A 25,429-nucleotide genomic window follows, 5' to 3' on the forward strand; every position below is an offset into this window, starting at 1 on the left:
TTCGAATTCGTTGCAAATACGTTCGTAGGCCCGTCTATCATACGGGTTGTTTGTTGCGTCCCACGCTTTGTCCTGTGGGAGGGGGGCACTGATCTCTTTAAGGATACGTCTGACCTGGTAGTACACGTGGAACTTGAACACAGACTGACTCAGCGGCCCACGCCGAGTGTCGGTCAATGTCACACCACACCCCGTTGTAGCGCACCACACGGCAAAGTTGAATTGGTTCTGCCAGAACTGCATAGGGTTGTTGAACCAAGCGTGGACTGCCTCAATGTTAGTCACCGAAAGCTTATACTTATCAGGCATATCTATAAACTTGGCATTGAAATACAACCCAGGAGCAACCACGATCTTCATGGTGGAGAAATCTACGTCCAGTTTAGGGTACAACACACCAGGGGAATACATTTTAAAACTATTATATAATAAATATATATGTAATATGTACATAACACTTCCAGGAATAACGAGCGGTGAGGCCGTTCAGCTGACGCACGCGATCGATAACACGTCAGGCCAACTCGAAGTCGCACTCTGCGATATCACCTACCTACCGCAATGGACTAACATTAATATCAGCAACAATAAGCTGTTCGTCAGTGGAACTCGCAGTCAGATAACTGACGGCTACTACAGCGTGTGCTCTCTAAACGACGAGGTCTTCAAACCCCTGGGAGCCGAACTCAAGATGAACGACTCGAACGGCACAGTGGTGTTAATCAACAATGGAATAAACCCTTTGAGGCTCGGCCGACCATTAGCGAGGATACTCGGTATGTCTCCTGACGAGATAAAACCAACAACAACCGTCACAGGCACGAAGTTACCCGACCTAGTACCGTACCGAGAGCTGTACATTCATCTCAGTCAGGTGAGCACAACGTATAACATTCAAGGAGGTCACCCTTCCACTATACTGAGAGCAGTGCCGGTGAAAACTGAGAAATTCAACGACGGTAGAACCGAGTCATTTTCACCACGGCAGTATAAGAGATTAACCCAGGGCAACATACCTGAGCTGACAATATCGGTGTTAGATATAAATCATAATCCTGTAAATATAGGATACCTCAGCTTAACGCTTCACGTAACATGACCAGCGCACAAGGGCCCGGAGTGAAAAAATGCGTCAATATCGGGATCTCCGACCTTGGAGACACACGCGGTTTCGACGCTCCCGGAGTAGATGGTAAATCGTATGCCTTGCAACTGAAAAACAACATTTACAAACGCGTTGAAATCCCCTCCGGTGGAACCCTAAGTGATATGATAGATACCACAAGAGCAACAGTAAACACTAAGTACTCCCTTGTCAACACCGGTGATAATAGTTGGGTAATATACCCATCGTTCGGAGGTAAACTGTTCGACTTAGACGATGTTGAGAGCACTACCGTCGTCAAAAACAAACCATATATGCTCGTCTTCACCGAAGATGACAAGTGGGTGTTGTTACCCGATAACAAATGGTTTCTCAATATTAGACTCGTCTCCCCTTACGTGTTCACGGATAACAAAGACAACCACCTAAACAAAGTCGTGAACAATGGAACCCTGCTCGTGGCTTACGTCCCAACTCAGAGACGTAGCATAGTCGTCAGCCCAGTCAACACTATAGCAGCCCACATGCTATCGAGTAAACCGGCCATACAAAACGTGAAATTGCAGTTGGTGTCTGAATTCGAAGGCGTGGTCAAGATACTAGAGAGTCTACCGGCAAACTCAACACTGTTCATCAAAGTCTACCTAGGGGAACCATCGGTGAATGATGTCGAGATCGTGAAGGGGATCAAACTCGGGTGGGTGAAACGACACCAGTATCAAGTTTGCAACGTTTACGTGCGGGTGGGTGTCGACTCCAAGACCAGTCTGCAGGGGGTCAACGTGATCGTGGAAAATAAGATATCACTAATCAATATCTTCCTGCCTGACAACATACACTTCATGGGTATTAAGTTAACCCCTGAATTATTATCAGAAAACCAGTTGGAAATTATATCGTAATAGTATAATAATGACCAGTCATCATCCCAACACTACACTTAACGACCTGGGAGATACAGAGGGGTTTGATCAGCCTGGTGAGGAAGATGAATTTTATATCCTACACTTCAAAGACAACGTGTACAGACGGGTGCCGTTACCAGATTTTACAAAGCCTAAATGGCTGATCAACTTAACACTCACCTCACCTTATATCACAATAGACGAAAATAATTGGATCACTAAGATTAGGAACAACGGTATCTGGGCCGGGGATTTCATTCCGGAGAGGGGATTAACAAAAACTGACAAAAATGGGTTATCAGCTTTCTTCGAAAATAAATTAACATTTAGTAATCCTGAAATAATAACCCCCCCTTTCACACTCATCATAGAAGTCTTCTTTACGGGTTCATTCGATGGAGACCCCCCAATAGTACACCAAATTTTACCCGGGGTGTCAATACGCTGGTCTTACACATACCAATATTGTCGTATTGTTATACAACAGGATACCACGGGTCCTATAAACCACTTAATAAGCCTCAGTGGGGTTTTTATTAGAATAGGATATTTTATTAGCCTCTCACCTATTACCCTGACTAATAATCTAGAACTTATAGGCTTCAAATACATTGATAGATTTTTAACTGAACCCCAATTAAAATATCTTTCAAAATATATATTATAGGATGGGTCTGTACCCAGTCGTAGAGGAAGTAGCTAAGACGTTAGAAACCGTAGATGGGTTCCGCTTGAGGCAGTTATGTGATGTAAAACGTCAACTAGAACAAGACCGTGACACGCGGAAAGCACTATGTAAAAAATATAATAGAGCTTTCAATATCGTGGATGGGGCTGACACTACCCTTATGGCAACCAGTATGGGACTAGGGGCGGCAGGCGTTGGATTGTTAACCACCATCGTGGCTGCACCTATAGTGCTAGGTATTGAAATAACGGCTGGGGTGACAGGGTTGGTAGGGTTGGCTCTTAAGTTAGTATCACGCAGACTTAATCGTAAGGCATTGAAACACGACGAGATCAGGGTTCTGGCCGAAGCAAAGCTGAACACAGTGTGTGAGCGAATTTCCACGGCACTCTCTGACAGTAAGATCTCAGAAGAGGAGTTTAGTTCAATCCTCTCTGAACTCAAAAAATATAACGGAATGAAACAAGATATTCGATCCAAGTCTCGTAAGTCTGCTATCAGCGAGGATGAGAAAAAAAAGTACATAGCACAGGGAATACAAAAAGCCCAGCAAGCCTTTATTATGAACACCAAAGAGATCGTAGGCGGTTCACGTTAAACTGTTTCCTCGATATAAACATGACATAGGGGCGATAGCCGTAAGCGAGCCACCGATCCTATATGGTCAGTCAAAACTTACAACATAGATAAAGTGGATATGAAAGCCGACGAACCTAACTTATACTACTTGAGGGATGGGCCGGGTAGGGGGTTTGTAAGAGAAGAATTATTGATCGTACCGTACGGCACAGTGTTACCGCCTGCCAAGTCACGGTAAACGTGATGGCGTGGTTTTGTAGTAGGGGCAATAGTAGCAAGAGCTAAGGGTCCCACCAAAGCCTCATTTAGTAAATGAGGCTTTTTAGAGGGGTTTTTGAAAAGTGTTTTCGGACTATCATTCCCTATACTACTATGAACTATACAGACATCATCTAGTTACCATAATTGTAAATTATTTTCGAGATATTTCCCGTAGTCAATGACATGGTCAAATATATACCCTTGGAAAATGTATTGGCACACAGGGCTGGCTACAAAATAAAGTTGTAAGCCTGCCATGTAACTAGGAAGCAGCGGACCGTTGGGCAGATGCTATTTTATACACTGTATATAATGGTACCCACTGGTTTTATGTTAATAAAAAAGACCCAACATTTCATGAACATTACACCTCTCCAGCCATGTTTTCAACCATAATTTAGTGAATGTGGACAGATTCAAGAGCTTTAGGAGAGATGAGAAATGATTGGATTGATTGTTTAATACATCTGTCCCTTCGGCTTTCAGGTTATACCAGTCCTCAATGTTTCACTATTCCAAGGATTCCGTATTGTTGTATCAGTATTCCCAGTATTCCATATTCTTGTTTCAGTATTCTCAGGGTGGGCCTATCATTGCTGTACAGGTAGAGAATGAGTTTGGCTCCTACAGCAGTGAGATTGAGCATCTGGACTTCCTACGAGGAGTGAGTTGTACATTTTGTTTATTGCTTTTCATGTGCAGAAGGAAATAGAGAAAGCAAAATGTTTAGGTGATTTTTGTTTGATTATTCACTGTAAAATTTTTCAAAATGAATTAGAAATTATTTGACTGTTATGACTTTATGATGCTGTTAGCTCTAAGGTAATGAAGTTTCAATTAGCTTATCTTCAAAGTCAGCAGTGATGAATGGTATGACCTCTTTTTAAACTTATTTTGTGATTCTTTTGGTATATTAAGTGGGTTTCTGGTATCGATGAATGCATTTTCCTGTAATTGTTCCAAATTGTTTTGCCACATGTGCACAATGTGTGAGGTCCTTTAAACTGGGAGTCCCCCCCCCCCCCCCCTCCTTCCCCCCCCCCATCCCCTTGTGATATTGCTGACATATTGCTAAAAGAATGTAAAAGTAGAATCGCTCGCTTCCTCACTCACTCACTCACTCACTCCCCTTGTGATATTGCTGACATATTGCTAAAAGAATGTAAAAGTAGAATCGCTCGCTTCCTCACTCACTCACTCACTCACTCACTCACTCACTCACTCACTCACTCACTCACTCACTCACTCACTCAAGCAAACAAACATCCACTCACTCAAGCAAGCATCCACTCACTCTGAACTCCTTAACTTCTTTATTCTCCTTCAACCACCCACCGGTGGTACAAGAGTACACAATATAAGATTGCATAGAAAATTACAAGATGGGGCATAGTTAGTGTTTAAAGTGTGATAGTATATAATTAATGAACATCGAGACCTTTATCACTCACTCACTCACTCACTCACTCACTCACTCACTCACCCTGTCTTCATCTACAGCTGCTCCGGCATTACGGCATCACAGAGCTCCTTGTCACATCTGACAATCTCTCTGGTATGAAAAGGGCACCATTCCACGAACGTGAGTAACAGTAGTTTTATTTCCATGAAAATGTGCTCAACACTGACTTGTGTTCTGTTATCAGTTCTCAGGTGTATTGTATCATCAACCTGAAGTCTTACCTGTTGTACCTCATTCACAGTTGTTAATGGAACCTGCAGAATATATGATATAATTCAGTGTCAGCGATGTCATAGACTGGTCTTTCAAGAAAAAAATAAAGGAACTATCTTGTATTGTCCATGTGATACAAGTGACCTGAAAATGTATGCATAAAAGTGAAAGACGTTCAAAATTTTCAAAAAGATAATTTATTATTATGTTACTTACTATATACTAAGTCAGGACAGGATCAAGACTTGTTATCTTTATTGCATAGATCAGTGCTCATGCTGTTGATCACTGGACTGTCTGGTCCAAACACAGTTATTTACAGACTGATGCCATATAATTGGAATGTTGGTGAGTGCGGTGTAAAACTAAACTCACTCATTCACAACAGAGTGGAGATTTAATACTCAGTAGAATATTGCTGAGTGTGGCGTTAAACAGCAACCAAGCAAAACTCAACTCAGTGTCTCCTAAATACTTTATGTGATATCAAGGAACATACTTGAGAACCCCCAAAGTCTTCAGAAGGATTTTTGTTTTTGAGTCATATCACTTGCTTGGTAACGGTGTTAGAAACTACACCAAAACCAACCAACTAAGCATGGTGGATTCACGGCTTGGTTAAGTGTTAGAAATATAAATATAGATTTAAGCTACAGGTGAGAAATCCAGTGAGATAACTTGCAATAACTGCATATGTTAGATCAAAATCCAGGCCTGTGATTGGCTTTGCTTACACACCAATGGGTAAGCTCTCACCCACATGAGATTGAAATCCAGGACCTGTGAAGGTCCCGGGATAGAACAGGCCTTCAGCAACCCATGCTTGCCACAAAAGGCGACTATGCTTGTCGTAAGAGGCGACTAACGGGATCGGGTGGTCAGACTTGCTGACTTGGTTGACACATGTCATCTGTACCCAACTGCGCAGATCGATGCTCATGTTGTTGATCACTGGATTGTCTGGTCCAGACTCAATTATTTACAGACCGCCGCCATATAGCTGGAATATTGCTGAGTGTGGCGTAAAACTAAACTCACTCACTCACTCGAAATCCAGGGCTGTGATTGGCTTTGCTTACACACTAATAGGTAAGCTCTCACTCACATGCGATCAAATTCCAGGTCTGTGATTTGCTTGTCTGTGGTGATGACCTATCATCATATTATGACAAGGACATCTTGACATCAATGCGAATGAACTGCTGCTCCCCTTGTTCTGTTTGTAATCTTATCACTGTTCCTCCTTACTCCATTTCACATTTTTATCAGTCCACATTTTTGTGTCAACACAGTAGTTGTCCATTGTATGCAACTAGTAGACCTTGAACCTGTACATCTAAACCTGGTTCATGAGACTAATCCCTTTGATAACTGCAGTTATATCTCTCATAGGATATATGACATGATGATAAGATATACCTTATTATCCAATGAGAAAAGATTGTTACTTCTTGTATGGAATATGATCCAAGAATATATGATAGACAACAAACATAAAAGAGGTAGAGGCTTAGTACGAAACAGGGAAATAATGCTTTGGAAATAAGTAACAGTATTTTAAGAAAGAACTCTCTCAACAATAAATAAATATATGTTGAAAAATTACTTGTAACATATTTTGGATTACAATTTACTCTTTCTTAGTATAGTACAGATTCTAGTACTTTTGTTGGGTTGCTTCACATCCAGAATTCAAACCCATACCCCTTAGTCAGACACCAGCATACAAAGTCAGATGCCTAGCAAGCTCAGCCTACATGACTTCCACCAAAACAGAACAACTGGTGGTTTAGCCCAGGAACCTTGTGTACCCCTATGTTAAGTGTATATGGATGTGACTCCCACGGCCATCTTTGATGTGTCAAACTTATGTTTCCTCCACACCAACACATTGACTGTTATATGAAATTACCTTACAACAGCTTTATGCCGCATTCACTGACTCACTCCAGATGCTCTGCCGACGGCAAACTTCCAGGACTATGAGAAGAGCAGTAAAGAGTTTAATGCCATACGACAACTGAACCCAGACTTTCCCCTGATGGTGATGGAATACTGGACTGGCTGGTTTGACCATTGGGGAGCCAAGCACTCAACTTTCCCCCTTGAAGGTGGGTTGTGTTACCACACTTTATCTCAAGCAGACCTGGCTGAACAAATGTGTTTGGTGGTAGAACTGATAGTCAGCAAGGTGGAAGCACATTCAAAATACTTATTTTGTATTTTTTAACTGTTTTATTGAATATGTTAAATACACACTTATGACCTGTTTTTTAATTCATTGCCAAGTGTTTGTATTCGATACCTAATATATATCATGTCTGCCTCATAATGGATTAAACTCATGAAGATCCAGGTCAGAATTGGCATTCAGTAACCAATGTTTATTGTACGAGGTGATGAACAGGATTGGGTGGTCAGGTTTGCTGATGTGGTTGACACATGGTCCAATTGCATAGAAGGATGCTCATAGTATTGATCACTGGATTGTCTGGTAGAGGCTTAATTATTATCAGCTCTACCATTGGTGGAATATTGCTGAATGAGCTGTTTAACAGCAAACAAGCAAAAATGAACTCCAGAATGCCACAAGTATACTCAGCCACGTCCATATTTCTTCAGAGTTCTCATGATTAAGCTCCAGACTTGCTGTGATGTTAATGCATCATACAGATAACCCCCAAGGTCTCGAGAAGTGTTTTCATTTTTTGAGTTATATCACTTGCCACGTAACAGTGTTGGAACCTACACGGAAATGTTGCTCTCACTGTAATACATTCATGTATTGTTATTTTTCCTCGTTACCGGTAATTGTAGATGCCAACCTGTGAAGATCCAGGTTAGAATTCAGTGTTGACACAAGAGAGGGTTTTGGAGTGTTTTGACTCTATTTTGTATCTGCCCATCTATTTAACATTGGAGGGGTCCAGAAACATTATTTTCATCAATTTGGACCCACTCAAAATGTCACCCAAATCTAACACTGAGAATTGGTCTTCACCAACCCATGCTGGTTGTAAGAGGTTTCAGACTCTGTTAATTACAAACTGCTGCCATATAGCTGGATTGTTGCTACGTTCGGCATCAGACAACAAATCAACCAATTTCTATATGCCTGTCACTGAGGTGTACTGTTTATTCTACCCTGGTATTGTGTAAACATGTGCCTTTATAAACGTTCATTTCAGATTTTGCCAAGAGTCTGTCTGGAATTTTTCACAATGATTCTTCCATCAATTTCTACATGTTTCATGGTGGCACCAACTTTGGTTTTATGGCTGGTGCCAATTATTTTGAAGACTACAAGCCAGATATTACCAGCTATGGTATGTGCCAATATTTCCTTACAAGTTCTATTTCAAGCCTAGTGGGATAGCCTATTGGTTAAAGCATTTCCTTGAGTTGCCAAAGACCTGGGTTCAATTCCCCACATTGGTACGATGTGTGGAGCCCATATCTGATATCCCCTCCACCATGAAGTGTTGGCATACATCACTGATGTCTAGTGAGTAAGGTTAGTTTACAAGGAAATGTTTATGTAATAATTCCAAAGTTAAAATGAAGAAGTTGATTTCAGTAAAGGCTAATATAGTACAAATATACATGTTGTTGTTCACTGAGTCATTATAAGGCAGTGAGGAAGCCTAATGGCTAAAGCGTTCGCTCGTCACACCAAAGACAAAGGTTTGAATCCCCACAAGGGTACAAATTGTGAAGCCCATTTCTGGTGCCCAACTTCCATGATATTGACTGGAATATTGCTTAAAGCATCATGAAAGTCAACTCACTCACTCAGTAGTCAGTAAAGCATATCATACAGAAGACATATTCAATTCTTCACATTGGTACAATGTGTGAAGCCCATTCCTGTTGTTCACTGTCATGATATCGGTGGAATATTGCATCAGTAGCAAGTGTTATTCCATTTGTCACAGTAACAAAACAATCAGTGGTGAAGGTCAAATAATTGAGGTCCACATTCTGGCTTGATTTAGGGGTTCACAAACTAACATTTATGGGAAGTGGTAATGAGAGAATAAACTTGTCAACATGTGTACTGCACAGTATACCTTAGCATTACCATGAAGTTACATATGGCACATTTGGTGAAAATAGAATATCAGGTTTCATCTAGACTAACACTTAATCTCTGAAGATAACAAATTTTGATAAAAACAAACTTTGAGAACTGGAAAGGAGCCCAAGTGAGATGGGAGATTCGGAACTTGAGGAAATCTAGACTTGCTTCATGTAGATCTTTAGCATTGCTGGAAGGTCTGGTGGATGGGAAACTAATGTGTTTAATCAGCATTTAGCTTGATATTGATTTTTGAATCTACATCGTAATGTAGCTTAAGGTAATAAACAATAGCTTGTTATCCATAAGGTTATATTAAAAGTTAGAGGCAATATGAAGAGTAATACAGTAGATTATAACCAGAGTCAGGATACTCATCAGTCATGGTATATATTATATATTTAGTAACATGGAATGAAATAATCAAACAATGAAAAGATGATGGTAGGCATTGTAAAATTTTAGCCAATTACAGTTTAAATACAGTTCCGGTGTTTTTCTTCCATGCGTGCATTTCACTGCAAGACAGTATTGGTTATGACAGCATTGATTAGGAAAACTCTTGGGGAAACCCTTAAAATGGCAATTGCATTGATAATGTATATATTTTGATTATAATCAATAATGATTCATCATAAGTTATCCGATAAGGGATAGTGGATTTGGTACCAACTCCCAACACTGGTTCAGGGACTGTGAGACTCTCAGTTTAACTCTCCACCTGTGTGTTTTTCAGACTACGATGCTCCTCTAGATGAGGCTGGCAATATAACTCCAAAGTATGAAAAGGCCAGGGAGATTATCATGGAGTATGTCTTGAAAAAACAAGGTAGGTAGGAGTTCTGGGTGAATTGGTCCCTAGCAACCTGTGTTGATCACACGGGACAGCTAAATAGATTGAGTGGTGATGCTCGTAGATTGTATGACATTCACATGCACAGAGAGACAGACAGACAGACAGACACAGACAGACAGACAGACAAATGGATGGATGGTAACACGGAGGGGCAGACAGGCGACCAAAACCATACACACATAGAAAAAACAAACCTACCCACAGAGAGGGACACAGACACCACAGACAGACATGTGTGCATGCATATACACACACAGATGCACGTGCGCGCGCGCACACACACACACACACACACACACACACAGACACACAGAGAAACAGACAGAAAGATTAATTTCCAATTACTGAAGTTTTGAAATGTTTTTGAGCGATTACGGACACTGATAGACGGCCCTATCACATGCATATAACATTTCTTTGAATGTCATTTAGAAGTGAAAATACATAAGAATGAAGATTTTTATGGATATCAACTTCTTTATGTGAGATGAAGGAGTAAGCATTAACTCCGAAACGTTGTGTTCTCACATAAAGAAGTTGATATCCATAAAAATCTTCATTCTTAAGCATATAACATGTTTACAATCCCATGGGATAACATTTGTTTCACACAACGTACATGTTCACAAACCAAGGGTTACATTAGATGTTATAAATCATGGTGTATGTTTGAACCATGTTTGTATATATAATGTATAAAATGTTTTAATCCCCCAGGTATCACCAGTCTTCCAGAGCCGCCACCAAACAGTGCCAAGGCAGATTATGGTGAGTGAGTTATCATCACAGCTACCATCCTGCCACTTTCAGCGTTTGCGTTAATGCAGAAACCTGCATTTTTCTCGCCAAGAAAATAGTAACAACATGCAAAAAATATTTTGTGGGTGTGTTTTGAACGTATAGATTCTGATCTACTTAATCTGAAACAGTAACTTAGAACACCTACGTATAAAAAACCTACAAAACCTACTGCTAACACTGACTTTGAGACAGTTTATGTCTGAAGCAGCTTGTTATTCTATTCTGTTCAAAGTGCAGCAAGACTGTGTGGATGGTCAGTTGACTGAACACTTGTGAGAAGTGGCAGGTATAATCAGTAATATACAATACTAGTTGCCACAGCTGTAATTCTGTTGCATTAAACAATCAACATGCAGTAGACACAGGCATAAATTTAAGATTCCAAACTATGGCTGTTCTAGCGGATAAATTGGGGAAAACTGGTCTTGTTATATTCTTTTATAGATTCAGTTTCACAGATATTACAGCATATATAGCCTTCATGGGTACTACTTTGTGGTCAGTAAGCTGCTTGGTGGACATGTAGTTTTGTCCATTGTGTGAGGACAAGCTTTCTTGTTATGTTTTTCATATTTTTTATTTTTTTCTTCTTATGTTACGTTTCGGTACAGTCAGTGTGCAAAAGAGTCACTGGCCTGCTAACCTATTACTAGTGAAAATCCTATCGGGCCAGTAAATCTCCACAGTCACCAACTGGCTAGTGAAGTTTCATAGGGTCATTGTAGTATCTTCTTGAGATCCATGTCTGCTCAGGGACACACACGACATGCGAGTAGTTCCAATCACCCGCTTTATTATTCTGACGTAGTACACAAGTTCACAAGTTACATCATGTGACCTCAGATGCTATAAGGCATACAACTACATCTCATAACTATGAGAATACTACAATCCTCCCACAGTTAGTATTGAAAACATCCATTATTTTCAAACATAATATTTGAAAATATTTAAATCTACCACCAATCAAGCATGTAATAAATTCCTAAATGTGTTACAACAAATAAATACACCATCAAACATATCCCACTTTCATTATTATACAAGTCTAACAATGACATAATGAAACATTCAAATATTCATTTCTTTACATAGTCTTTCAAATATGCAGGAGCACGACGTGTCCTTTGAGATCTTCTTAAACAAGCAGTATCTGCTAACAGTGTAGCAGATCCACTCAGTTCATTTTCTTCTTCAGTTTCAGTCACATTAGTACTCATATCTACAGCTAGATCAATACACAAGTTATCCTGCTGAACAGTAAAGTTCTCTGGCACTGGCACTTGTACTTGTGACTCAGTTCTGTCTGATACTAAGTTTCTCGGAATCATATCTTCAGGAATCTCAACATTATCAAAGTTCACTGGATCCTCACACGGAGCATGTCTAAGAAATTTAGCATTTCTTACACTGATAACACCTGTATCACAGTTCACAACCTGGAATGTATCACGTTGTTTCTTGTTGATGATCACATATTTTACAGGTTTGTACGTTGGAGTTAACTTACCACGCACAAAATTAGCAATGTACACCAGATCACCAACACTAAACATATGATGTTTCACACTGTTCTTCACATCTGCATATGTCTTCATCTTCTCTGCATAACAGAGTTTTCTTGATAATAATGGATCAGGTTTTGAGGAGTACAGCATTGGATATTTAGTTTTAATGTTCTTATGAAGCAATAACATAGCTGGAGTTTCACCAGTAGCTCGATGTGGAGTAGCTCTATACATTTGTAGAATTCTGGGTAACTGTCGTTTCCAGTCATTCCCATCAGTTGCTGCAGAACGGAATGCATTCTTCAAGAATCTATGAAAGCGTTCGATCTTTCCATTGCTCTTGGGAAAATATGGTGACGAACGGATATGTTTAATCCCTGCCATTCTCAAATATTTCACAAACTGTACGCTCACAAATTGGCGACCATTATCTGAAACTATGCTCTCTGGGAAACCATGTTCAGAAAATATTCTTTCCAAAACTTCAATGATAGCACTTGATGTAATGTCTTTAATCACCACTGCAAATGGATACGAAGAAAAGTAATCTATCAACGTTAACACGTAGGCTGAATCAATAGGTCCAACGATGTCTATACCAACTTTCGACCACGGTCTTGGTGCTGGATCTACAGGTTGTAATGGAGTGTCATTTCTTAAAGGTTGATTCAGAACACAGGTAGCACACTTGTTAACAAGTTGTTCCACATCAAAATCCATCTTTTGCCAATAGAATCTTGTACGAAGGAATTGTTTAGTCCGTACTATGCCTTGATGTGTCTCATGAGCTATACTCAAAACTCTCGACCTTAGTGATTGAGGAATCACTATTCTCTCTCCTCACAAAAGAATTGAGTCATATGTTGAGAGTTCATTCTTGAACTTCAGATATTCCACCGACACATCACTCCAATCATCCGAGTTTATAGCACTTAATACTTTCACAATTTCTCCATCTTTGGATGAACAATTCCTAATTTCATCTATTGTAATTGAATCAATATCTAGTACACATGTGTCAACCACAGATCTGATATAATAGTCAGCCACATTATCACAATTCTTGGATGATAATGATTTTCTTGAAAAGAAATCTGCAATATTAGATTTGCCAGCAATGTGTTTAATTTGGAAATCATATCCATTTAACTTCCATGCAAATCTTTAAATTCTAGGGGGTAACTGAACTGTTTTCTCTTGAGTTAGCATGTGAATCAACGGACGGTGATCTGTTTGTAAAATAAACTTCCTTCCCCAAAGATACTTGTGGAAATGTTCCACAGACCAGATACATCCTAATGCTTCTCGTTCTATTTGTGAATACCTACGCTCAGTTTCTGTCAAAGAACGACTAGCAAATGCGATAGGTTGAAAACTACCATCATCTTGCTCTTGAAGTAAAACTGAACCCAAACCAACTGGACTAGCATCACAAACCAGAATAGTTGGAGCATCAACATCATAGAAAGCTAAAAATGTGGCTTTACTAATAGCCTTCTTCAAAGATACAAACATCATTCCATCTCCATTTCACTCCAGTTCTAGTGAGAAGACGTAATGGTTCACACAGATCTGCAAAACTAGGAATAAACTTCATCAAGTAATTGCACACTCCTAAAAATGAACGTAACTCAGAAACATTTTCTGGAGGATTAGCTAATTCAACAGCTGACACCTTCTTTGGATTAGGCCTGACACCTTCAGAAGAAACCACATGTCCTAAAACCTCTATCTCTGTCATACCAAGTTTACACTTGTCCTTGTTGAGCTTTAAATTATACTCTCTACATCTTTTAAAAACTTTTCTGAGCAAATTTTCAAGTTCTACAAGAGAATCTGCATAACAAATCAAGTCATCAATATATTTCTCCAAACCTGTAATATCACGGAAAACATAGTTCATAGCCTTTTGATATGCTTCAGAAGCTGAATTCAAACCAAAAGGGAGTCTTTTGAATCTAAAGATACCTCTGTGTGTAACAAAACTTGTCAAATCTCTAGATTCTTCTGCCAATAAAATCTGCCAAAATCCCCGTTTACAATCAAGCTTGGCAAAGTAGCGTGCTGATCTCATAGCATAGATTGTATCATCTACAGTAGGAATAGGAAACCTCTCACGAACAACAGCCTTATTGACCTCACGTAAATCACAACAAACTCTAATCTCAGAAGTATTTGGTTTCGGAACACAATGTATATTTGAAACCCAAGGTGTAGCATGATGTACTTCTTCAATGATATCATCATCAATCATTCTCTCTAACTCAGAACTGACTGCTTCCACCATTGAATAGGGTAACCTACGAAGCGGTTGTGTAACCGGTGGGACTGATTCATTAACCTTGATTGTATGAGTAAAATCTTTAATTTGACCCAATCCATCAAATACATCTGAAAATTCATCAAAAAGATGATCTAGATTTGTTGAAGAACTAACCTTGTTTATGTTGATCTGAAGCAAAGACAACTCAAGACTAGACTTCCTTCCAAGCAAAGATACCTCATCACCAGACATGACATAAATCTTATCTTCAACTTGATTATCACCAACTTTCAGAAGAACATCAAAATAACCAAGACATACCATAGGCTGCTTCTGACCATAAGCTTTAAAATGTTTAGCTGTAGGAGAAAGTGGGAAATGTTTGAAATATCTATCATAAGTCACCTCTGAAATTATGTTCCTATATGAACCTGAATCTAAGAACATCTCCAAATCTCTACCATTTACATTCACAGAAGTACAGAGATCTGAATCAAAGTAATACACAAACTCAGCATCTTCTGAAAATGAATCTGATTCAGATGTTTCATCAATCAATACTGCCTTCAATTTCTGCTTATCATTCTGTTGCTGAAATTTAACCTTACCACCTTTCTTTTTCTTTTTAACAGCCTTCTGCTTTGAATGAGCTTGCTTATCAATATCTAACTTACCTAACTGAAACCTTGATGTATAACTAGACCTACTACCTGGAGCTGAACTACCAGCTGACTGTCTAGCTTTACATACTCTAGCCAGATGACCCTTCTTTTTACAGAACAGACAGTTGGCATTAATAGCACCACATTCAGAAGCCTTGTGATCTGAAAAACCACATCTGTAACACCGGCTATAAGACTGATTACCAGACTGAGTAAAGCTAACATCAACTTTGTTAACAGAAATTCCTGCAATAGCTTTAGAATTCTCCATAGCCATCTCATAAAGTCTTGCAACCTTAAGAGCAGAATCCAAAGTTAAATCATCCTTCAGCAGAAGTTTCTCACGGAGGTGTTTCGATGCACATTTCTCAACAATCTGATCTCTGATCATTTCATCATGCAAAGCACCAAAATTACAAGTTTTGGCAAGTTCTCTCAAGTCAGTAACATAATTATCAATACTCTCATCTGACCCTTGTGCTCTAGAACGAAATTTGTAACGTTCTGCCACTACATTTCTTTTTGGATTGAAGTATGCACTCAAAACAGTTTTAGCAGTATCATAAGTGTCCTTTTGACCAGGCAATGTAAGAAAAATTCTCTGACATGGAGTACCTAAACAGTGCAACAATGTTGCCCTTCGAACCTTATCCTCTTGTGTTTCTAGACCACTGGCAACCTCATAAATAGAAAAAGATTCCATCCAAACAGTAAATTCATTACTCATATCAGTGGAATTCATATTTAGAGCTGGCGGGGGACGTAAATGTACGTTAAAGTTCACAGGTGCTGCGACTAGTTCGGGTTCAGCCATATTGGATACACACTGTTTACACAGTTTGGCAAAGTCAAAGTTTATGAAAGTCAAGACAAGTTCGACTAAACAAAATATGGAGAATGTTCTCAATACCCAGTTCATGATGACAAATATGATAAATATTCACATTGAACACATGCTGTTGAAAAGGTGTAGACAGCTGTAGACAAAACTTGTGACATACTGTGAGTCGTGACACTGACAGGCGAGATACATGTGATGCACGAGAATAAATGGCGTCTTCATGAGTGCAAAAGTTCTCACACAAAGTTCTGTTCAGAAGTTCCACCAATTAGTGAGAGTTCGTATCACTAACATAGTTCATGTCGCGTGTATATCACCTTCCCTTGAGGCATTACGACGCATCCCATCCTCGTCGCCATTGTAGTATCTTCTTGGGATCCATGTCTGCTCAGGGACACACATGACATGCGAGTAGTTCCAATCACCCGCTTTATTATTCTGACGTAGTACGCAAGTTCACAAGTTACATCATGTGACCTCAGATGCTATAAGGCATACAACTACATCTCACAACTATGAGAATACTACAGTCATATTGCAAAAATATCTCTTCATTCGACTTGTTAACAGTGTTCACAAATTGTGTTTCAAAATAATAGTGCATTGGGTCAAATAAGTTTCAGATGTTTGTCTGACCTACTGAAAATTCACAGGATAGAATAAAATTAAACACACATTTCAGATTTAACACTTTCTTAGAATTAGCATCGGAATTATCATAATAATAAACAGGCGATTTAAACAGCAAACAAGTGTCATGTGCCACAAATAATAGCTTCAGAAAAACTTATTGTGAAATATTCAGTCAGACACAGGGACTGACAGGTTGGTGACTTCTGTTTGACCGTTGGCGAATCAGCCGGATTTGTCAGAGAGTCTGACGCTATTTGTGAACACTGTGGTAAGTTATGGTACACTTTTAAGTAAGTGGTAGTGGGAGTGAGCCAGGTAAAATGTTCTTCAATTAGCAGCTTTATGCCTATATCTCATTCTCCTTTATTTCTGTTATCTTTGCTTAGTTTCTACATTCAGATTTCGAGCTAGTTAATTATTTTGTGGGCTAGTAACTTTCGGCAGGCTAGCCTGAATGAGTAGCAGAATTTTGAGACTATTTCACTCACTGGTGACAGTAAACGTATCTGTTTTGATGTGCTATGTTTTGTTAAGTACACCTTGTGCAGGATTTTTTACTCATGTATATGGTGTGAGGTCCAGTTTTCTTCGCAGCCTTGTGGATTCTCCCAGCTGTTGGATTTACTTACTGGCTTAGCTATAGATTTGTGACTGTTGTTCCATGTAACATCTGTCAGTCTGTGCCTGCAGAATCAACTGTCACAGTTTATGGTTTCAAAATCAGGCTTATCTAGGATATTTCAGCCAATCCTTCTACTTGAAATATGAAGAAGATAGAAAATAATTCATTGAAAATCAATTTTGATATTGATCAAAGACATCTGTCATTGTTAAACGAATATTGGAGGAATATTTTTGATCAGAAAATGTCCAAGAACAGTTAAAGAAAACAACATATTTTACATCAGTGGTGACCAGTAACATCTATAGCAGTGTTTGCCATGACCCAGAAAGACTGTATATTTGACACACATATTATCTTTATTGTTTTTCCTCATTGTTGACGCAATTCTACTCAGCATTCGGTGAAGATAATCCATTTGGATCACTATTTTTTTTCGAGGATCTTAGTTTAATGTCAATTAACTGCTCAGTGCTGATTATTTACCTGAACTGCCTTACCTTATGTTATATCATTAATTTCTTTTATTAAACAATCACACTTGATTTCTTGATGGAAGTTCAAAACTGAAATTGACTCCCAAAACATGTCCATGACTCCCTCTCATGACACCAGGGAGTCATAATGACTCCAAATTATGCAGGCTTGGTTATCCAACAAACACAATCCTGAACATATACTTTAAGAGCAGCCTATGAATAAAGATGTAACTTTGTGTATTTTCTATATAAATTTTTAAAATATTTCAACGCAATGGTTTGTGAAGAATAGAATCAGTTACACAATTTTCATATAGATAATTATTAGTAATGATTCCCATCAGTGATATTTCTGATTTTCAGTCGTTCTAGCCAGTCCAAGTATGAGTAATGCAGGTATATTGGAACCATGACTACAATGAGGGTATCTAGTGTGTGTAAACTCCTGTGTTGATTCATCAAACTATCAGTGGATTGAAGTTGTTGAGTCTTCTATAGCAATTAGTTAATTATAGAAATGAAAAACTGTTGATGCATTGACTGTCAGTAGTGTAGTAATTGACTTCCATTTGATAAATGTGTAGCACGAAATACAGGAAGTACCAGATTCGTTCACTTTGATCAAGAGTTGTCTGCCCCTGCTTTGTCTCACACAAACTTGATCTGGGTTTGAAGTTTCTTGTCAGTTGTAAACTAAAACTATGTCAGCTTGTTTTCGTTTCATCTAAACTATTCATTCATTCATTCATTCATTCATTCATTCATTCATTCATTCATTCGGGAAATTACTTCAAATTAGACAATTTAATGAGAGAAAAACTATTGGTATAGTATGACAATAGATGGTTGCAATAGACTATCACTTTCGCAATAGTTACTTGCAGTGGACTATCACAATTACAATAGTTGTTTTCCTCTCAATACCTGTCACCCCAAGTAATCTAGATGGCAATAATCATGTGGAGAGTTATCACATACATACACCAAGTCCAGTCCCCTGTGTTTGATGTAATTCAGTCATTGTTGTATTTGCAGGTCACTTGGCCATGGAAAGTTATCTCTCCTGGGATGCAATGATAAGTCTAATGGAGGTATGTGTAACTGTGCTGACAGGAACACAACAGATGGGATTATTTAGAAGTAGGTGGTGAATAAAGTATCTTGAATATTCATGAAAATAACAGTGATTATCTCCTCTTACCGGGTGATCCTGTGGCATTAAATCCAAAATACAGAGTTGGCTTTCTTTGTTGTGCCGGACTTTCTAGGTTTGTTAGTAAATACATATGACCCTTGTTGTTACCGAGGACTCTTTTGCTAGTCCCGTGGTCAAACAAAGTGGTCTATTTGCTCACTTACTGAAGCTTTTGGATCAAGTGTATTTGTCACTATATTGTAGTAGTATAGGGAATGATAGTCCGAAAACACTTTTCAAAAACCCCTCTAAAAAGCCTCATTTACTAAATGAGGCTTTGGTGGGACCATTAGCTCTTGCTATTATTGCCCCTACTACAAAGCCACGCCATCACGTTTACCGTGACTTGGCAGGCGGTAACACTGTGCCGTACGGTACGATCAATAATTTGTTGTAAGTTTTGACCGACCATATAGGATCGGTGGCTCGCTTACGGCTATGTCACGTTTACATCGATGAAACAGTTTAACGTGAACCGCCTACGATCTCTTTGGTGTTCATAATAAAGGCTTGCTGGGCTTTTTGTATTCCCTGTTCTATGTACTTTTTTTTCTCGTCCTCGCTGATAGCAGACTTACGAGACTTGGATCGAATATCTTGTTTCATTTCGTTATATTTTTTGAGTTCAGATAGGATTGAACGAAACTCCTCTTCTGAGATTTTACTGTCAGAGAGTGCCGTGGAAATACGCTCACTAACTGTGTTCAGCTTTGCTTCGGCCAGAACCCTGATCTCATCGTGTTTCAATGCCTTACGATGCAGTCTGCGTGATACCAACTTAAGCGTCAACCCTAACACCCCCGCTATCCCAGCTGTTATTTCAAAACCTAGAACTATAGGTGCAGCCACGATGGTGGTTAACAACACAACTCCTGCCGCCCCTAGTCCCATGCTGGTTGTCATAAGGGTAGTGTCAGCCCCGTCCACGATATTGAAAGCTCTATTGTACTTTTTACATAGTGCTTTCCGCGTGTCACGGTCTTGTTCTAATTGGCGTTTCACATCACATAACTGCCTCAAGCGGAACCCATCTACGGTTTCCAATGTCTTCGCTACTTCCTCTACAACTGGGTACAGGCCCATCCTATAATGTATATTTTGAAAGATATTTTAATTGGGGTTCAGTTAATATTCTATCAATGAATTTGAAGTCTACAAGTTCTAGACTACTAGTCAGGGCAATAGGTGAGAGGCTAATAGAATTTCCTGTTGTAATAGAAACCCCAGGGGAGCTTATTAAACGTTTTATAGAACCCGTGGGGGTATCCCGTTGTATAACAATACGACAATAATGGCTTGTGTAATTCCAGCGTATTGACACCCCGGGTAAAATTTGGTGTACTATTGGGGGGTCTCCATCGAATAAATCCGTAAAGAAGACTTCTATGATGAGGGTGAAAGGGGAGGATATTCTATCAAGATTTCTGCTAAATGTTAATTTATTGTTTGGATAAGCAAATAACCCTTTTTTGTTGTAACCAGCAGATTGTCTGTGTACTAATTCCCTCTCCGGAATGAAATCCCCTGCCCAGATACCGTTGTTCTTAATCTTAGAGACAACCCCATTATTTAATGTGATATAAGGTGAGGTGGGTGTTAAGTTGATCAGCCATTTGGGCTCTTTTAAATCTGGTAACGGCACCCGTCTGTACACGTTGTCTTTGAAGTGCAGGATATATAAGGTGTCTTCCTCACCAGGCTGATCGAATCCCTCCGTATCTCCCAGGTCGTTAAGTGTAGTGTTGGGATGATGACTGGTCATTATTATACTATTATGATATAATTTCCAACTGGTTTTCTGATAATAATTCAGGGGTTAACTTAATACCCATGAAGTGTATGTTGTCAGGCAGGAATATATTGATTAATGATATCTTGTTTTCCACGATCACGTTGACCCCCTGCAGACTGGTCTTGGAGTCGACACCCACCCGCACGTAAACGTTACAAACTTGAAACTGGTGTCGTTTCACCCACCCGAGTTTGATCCCCTTCACGATCTCGACATCATTCCCCGATGGTTCCCCTAGGTAGACTTTGATGAACAGTGTTGAGTTTGCCGGTAGACTCTCTAGTATCTTAACCACACCTTCGAATTCAGACACCAACTGCAATTTCACGTTTTGCATGGCCGGTTTACTCGATAGCATGTGGGCTGCTATAGTGTTGACTGGGCTGACGACTATGCTACGTCTCTGAGTTGGGACGTAAGCCACGAGCAGGGTTCCATTGTTCACGACTTTGTTTAGGTGGTTGTCTTTGTTATCCGTGAACACGTAAGGGGAGACGAGTCTAATATTGAGAAACCATTTGTTATCGGGTAACAACACCCACTTGTCATCTTCGGTGAAGACGAGCATATATGGTTTGTTTTTGACGACGGTAGTGCTCTCAAAATCGTCTAAGTCGAACAGTTTACCTCCGAATGATGGGTATATTCTCCAGTTGTCATCACCGGTGTTGACGAGGGCGTACTTAGTGTTGGCTGTTGCTCCTGTGGTATCTATCATATCACTTAGGGCTCCACCGGAGGGGATTTCAACGCGTTTGTAAATGTTGTTTTTCAGTTGCAAGGCGTACGATTTACCATCTACTCCGGGAGCGTCGAAACCGCGTGTGTCTCCGAGGTCGGAGATCCCGATATTGACGCATTTTTTCACTCCGGGTCCTTGTGCGCTGGTCATGTTACGTGAAGTGTTAAGCTGAGGTATCCTATATTTACAGGATTATGATTTATATCTAACACCGATATTGTCAGCTCAGGTATGTTGCCCTGGGTTAATCTCTTATACTGCCGTGGTGAAAATGACTCGGTTCTACCGTCGTTGAATTTCTCAGTTTTCACCGGCACTGCTCTCAGTATAGTGGAAGGGTGGCCTCCTTGAATGTTGTACGTTGTGCTCACCTGACCGAGATGAATGTACAGCTCTCGGTACGGTACTAGTTCGGGTAACTTCGTGCCTGTGACGGTTGTTGTTGGTTTTATCTCGTCAGGAGACATACCGAGTATCCTCGCTAATGGTCGGCCGAGCCTCAAGGAGGTTCTTCCGTTGTTGATTAACACCACTGTGCCGTTTGAGTCGTTCATCTTGAGTTCGGCTCCAAGGGGTTTGAAGACCTCGTCGTTTAGCGAGCACACGCTGTAGTAGCCGTCAGTTATTTGACTGCGAGTTCCACTGACGAACAGTTTATTGTTGCTGATATTAATGTTAGTCCATTGCGGTAGGTAGGTGATATCGCAGAGTGCGACTTCGAGTTGACCTGACGTGTTATCGATCGCGTGCGTCAGCTGAACGGCCTCACCGCTAGTTATTCCTGGAAGTGTTATGTACATATTATATTATATAATTTATATATTATAATATGGATTTAGCACACTTGAAAATCGTGGTGAATGCAGATGGTACTGGGTTTAAAACAACCTTTATTGATATCTTTGAAAAGTATGTCGTGTCCGTTAATAACGCGCAGGCGGTGGTAAACTGGAATCAAAACCCAATGCAGTTTTGGCAGAACCAACTCAACTTTGCTGTGTGGTGTGCGACGACAGGGTCGGGTGTGAAACCAGACTACGGTATAGACGAACTGAGTAAGGCGGTTATTTTGTTTCATATTTATTATCAAACGAGACGAATATTGAAGGAAATAAGTGCTCCTCTTCCCCAAGATAAAGCGTGGAGTATGACGAATAACCCCTATGATAGACGCGCTTATGAACGTATTTGTGGGGAGTTTGAGATTCCAACGAATAAAGACTTTCGCCTTCCTGGTGTGAACCATGGTCTCGGTATAGTTCTCGTGTACTTCTACAGGTCCGGAAAATATTATGCCGGTTCTAAAGATGGTTCATACAACCCACACCGTCATACATTTACAGGCCCCACAACGAATGAAAAGATCCATGTCAGCTGTATAAAGCAAACCAGTCCTGATGCAGCCACAGCCTGGACTAAAATGATCTCAAAAACATCGAAAGGATTCACTCGTGCTGGTACAATACGCTTGAACGACTCGATTCGAACGTACGTGTGGGCGCTGTTGGGTGCGCAGTCGATGACGCGTTCTAACATCCTCGGTAAGGGAACTGCTTACGACGCTCAGACACAATTCGTTTCCAACGTTGATGATGCTATCAATTCACCAGTTGATCTCCCGAGGGCCATCGAACGCTACCAAAACGTGTTAGAATACGCCAGATCGAAAGTCAATTACGTGTTCGGCGTGGGGTTGTACATGGCTCCGAGTGATATGCAACTGAGAATAAAAAAAGTGGTGGGTTATAACAACGAAATAGTCATAGCCACGAAGGATCAAAAGTTGGGTATCAACCCCGATATTAACACCCCACATATCCCACACACCCAACCACGTGAAAAGGGTATAGTGGCGCCACCACCGGAGCCTAAAGTTCATGTGGAGGTACCCCCGGGGGGTGTGGGGGTTTCCACCACCTATCAGCAGCATATTGATAATAAAACAGCCTTAGTGGTTGGTGGGGTAACTTTGGGACTTATTTGGTTAAAGATTTCTTAGCCGCTACGTACACCAGACCCGCCACGGCGACTATGGCTGCCCACAGGTTTTGACTGAGCCACATGGCAGTTTTAGACAGAGCGCTCAACAACCACGAGACGATGCTACCCAGGATGCCGGGAAGGGCTTCGGCGGCTTTACCAGCCAGTTTAGCTAGGCCTTCCCCGAGTTTTTTAATCCAGTCTTTAACACCCCCACCGCCACTTGGAGTTCCCCCACCGGCAGGCCCCACAGGTGTTCCCCCTGTCAGTGACACCACCAAGGTTGATATGATGAAACCCAATGCAGTCAGAATGCTGGCGATGGTGATCCCTTGCTCCCGGAACAATATCCGAATCCTGTTGGCTAAAGTTGTATCTTCATTCAGTATTCTATCGATTGTTTCCCGAATGCGACCGATCTGGGATCGAAGATGTTCACGATTCGAGGAAGCGGCTTCCAATCGTGTACGTCTCTCGTCTTCTAAATCGCGTAGTCGTTCATTGATACGACTCTTCATATCATCGTCGTCAGTTTCGGTGAGTTTGGTTTTTTCCCTAGCGATGTGCTCGTCGATTTCGTTCAGTTTCCCCATGTTGTTCACGAGTTCTCCACGCACGCGTTTCACGGCTTCGTCTAAGCCACGCAGTTCCCTTACCGGAAAGTCAAACCCCGGTAACGGTTTGTCCCAGTAGGTGCTCAACAGTTTTTCTATGCTGTCCGAGGCTTCTGTAGCACGCTCTGGCGTCATTTCATCTATAGTGGTGAGGTGGGATCTGGTAGCTTGAAGATCTTCTTTAACGGTCTTAGGTATTGCACCACCGTAATCAGGCATGTTTAGATGTTTAATGATAAATTCGCCACCACCATTGCGGCTGGCTAGAGTTGACAAGGCCAGTGGTTTTTTATTGATCTTGTTAAAGAGGTTGACCTCTGGGGCAGACTTAAGACGTAGAACACCCTTTTTATCAATAAAAAAATTATTGTAGTCTCGACCCTTTGGTTCAACGTAGTTTTTATCGCTTTTTAATCCTTCGTAATAATCATTTACCGTTGTTTCTAAAAGTTGTTGGCTCAATGGCAAACTAGTAAATGAGGTCTCCTGCTCATCATCGTATACCTGGGCACTAGCGCCCCGCATATCATCCATAGGTATGTCTTCATCCATTAGTATTTAAATATATTTTATTTATATATAACAATGTACGGTAGAAAATTAGATCCTTTCAGAAAATTGAGAGAGCCATTAGGTGCCAGAGCCGTGCGACAGTCGGTGACCATCACCAACAACCCCAGCAAGATAGACCAGAATCAAACTCTGCTGGTTAGATTTCCAAACCTTGGTGAGAATGACCTCATTGTACCAGGCACTGTTCGACTGGCGTTTAATATCACGTTGACCTCCGACAACGACAAACGCGAGCTAGTGCGGAACGTGGGTCGAGCTATCATCAAGAAAACGACCGTCAAGATCAGCGGTAACGAGGTGCTGAGCATCGACGACAGCGACGTGTTTCACTGCTACAAGGATCTCTGGAAAAGCGAGAGAGAACGAGTCAATGATGTGTACCAGGGTATCAGCAAATCAACCCGGGCGCGCATAGGGTATGTCTTCACGACAGACCAGCAAGACAAGCTATCGGACGGTGAAAAGGCCATCGCTCTAGCATACGGGAATCGATTCTGCGTGCCGCTCGACTTCGAGTTGCTCACGGGACACGCGCCATTTTACCAGGCCGCGCTGGGTGATAGGCTCGAATACGAGC

General features: G+C 40.6%; 1 protein-coding gene across 1 annotated transcript in view; it reads left to right on the forward strand.

The window, feature by feature from the left end:
• LOC137287600 (beta-galactosidase-1-like protein 2) overlaps window positions 1–25,429 on the forward strand; it is an 80,778-nt gene that overhangs the window by 24,434 nt on the left and 30,915 nt on the right. Inside the window, exons 5-11 of the mRNA XM_067819977.1 lie at window positions 4,110–4,202; window positions 5,039–5,120; window positions 7,166–7,324; window positions 8,402–8,539; window positions 10,028–10,120; window positions 10,865–10,915; window positions 18,992–19,047. Of these exons, the coding sequence (XP_067676078.1) occupies window positions 4,110–4,202; window positions 5,039–5,120; window positions 7,166–7,324; window positions 8,402–8,539; window positions 10,028–10,120; window positions 10,865–10,915; window positions 18,992–19,047 (672 nt within the window). The remainder of the gene's footprint in view (window positions 1–4,109; window positions 4,203–5,038; window positions 5,121–7,165; window positions 7,325–8,401; window positions 8,540–10,027; window positions 10,121–10,864; window positions 10,916–18,991; window positions 19,048–25,429) is intronic.

This window comes from Haliotis asinina, chromosome 1 (genome assembly GCF_037392515.1).
Source record: "Haliotis asinina isolate JCU_RB_2024 chromosome 1, JCU_Hal_asi_v2, whole genome shotgun sequence".
NCBI classification, from domain to species: Eukaryota; Metazoa; Mollusca; class Gastropoda; order Lepetellida; family Haliotidae; genus Haliotis; species Haliotis asinina.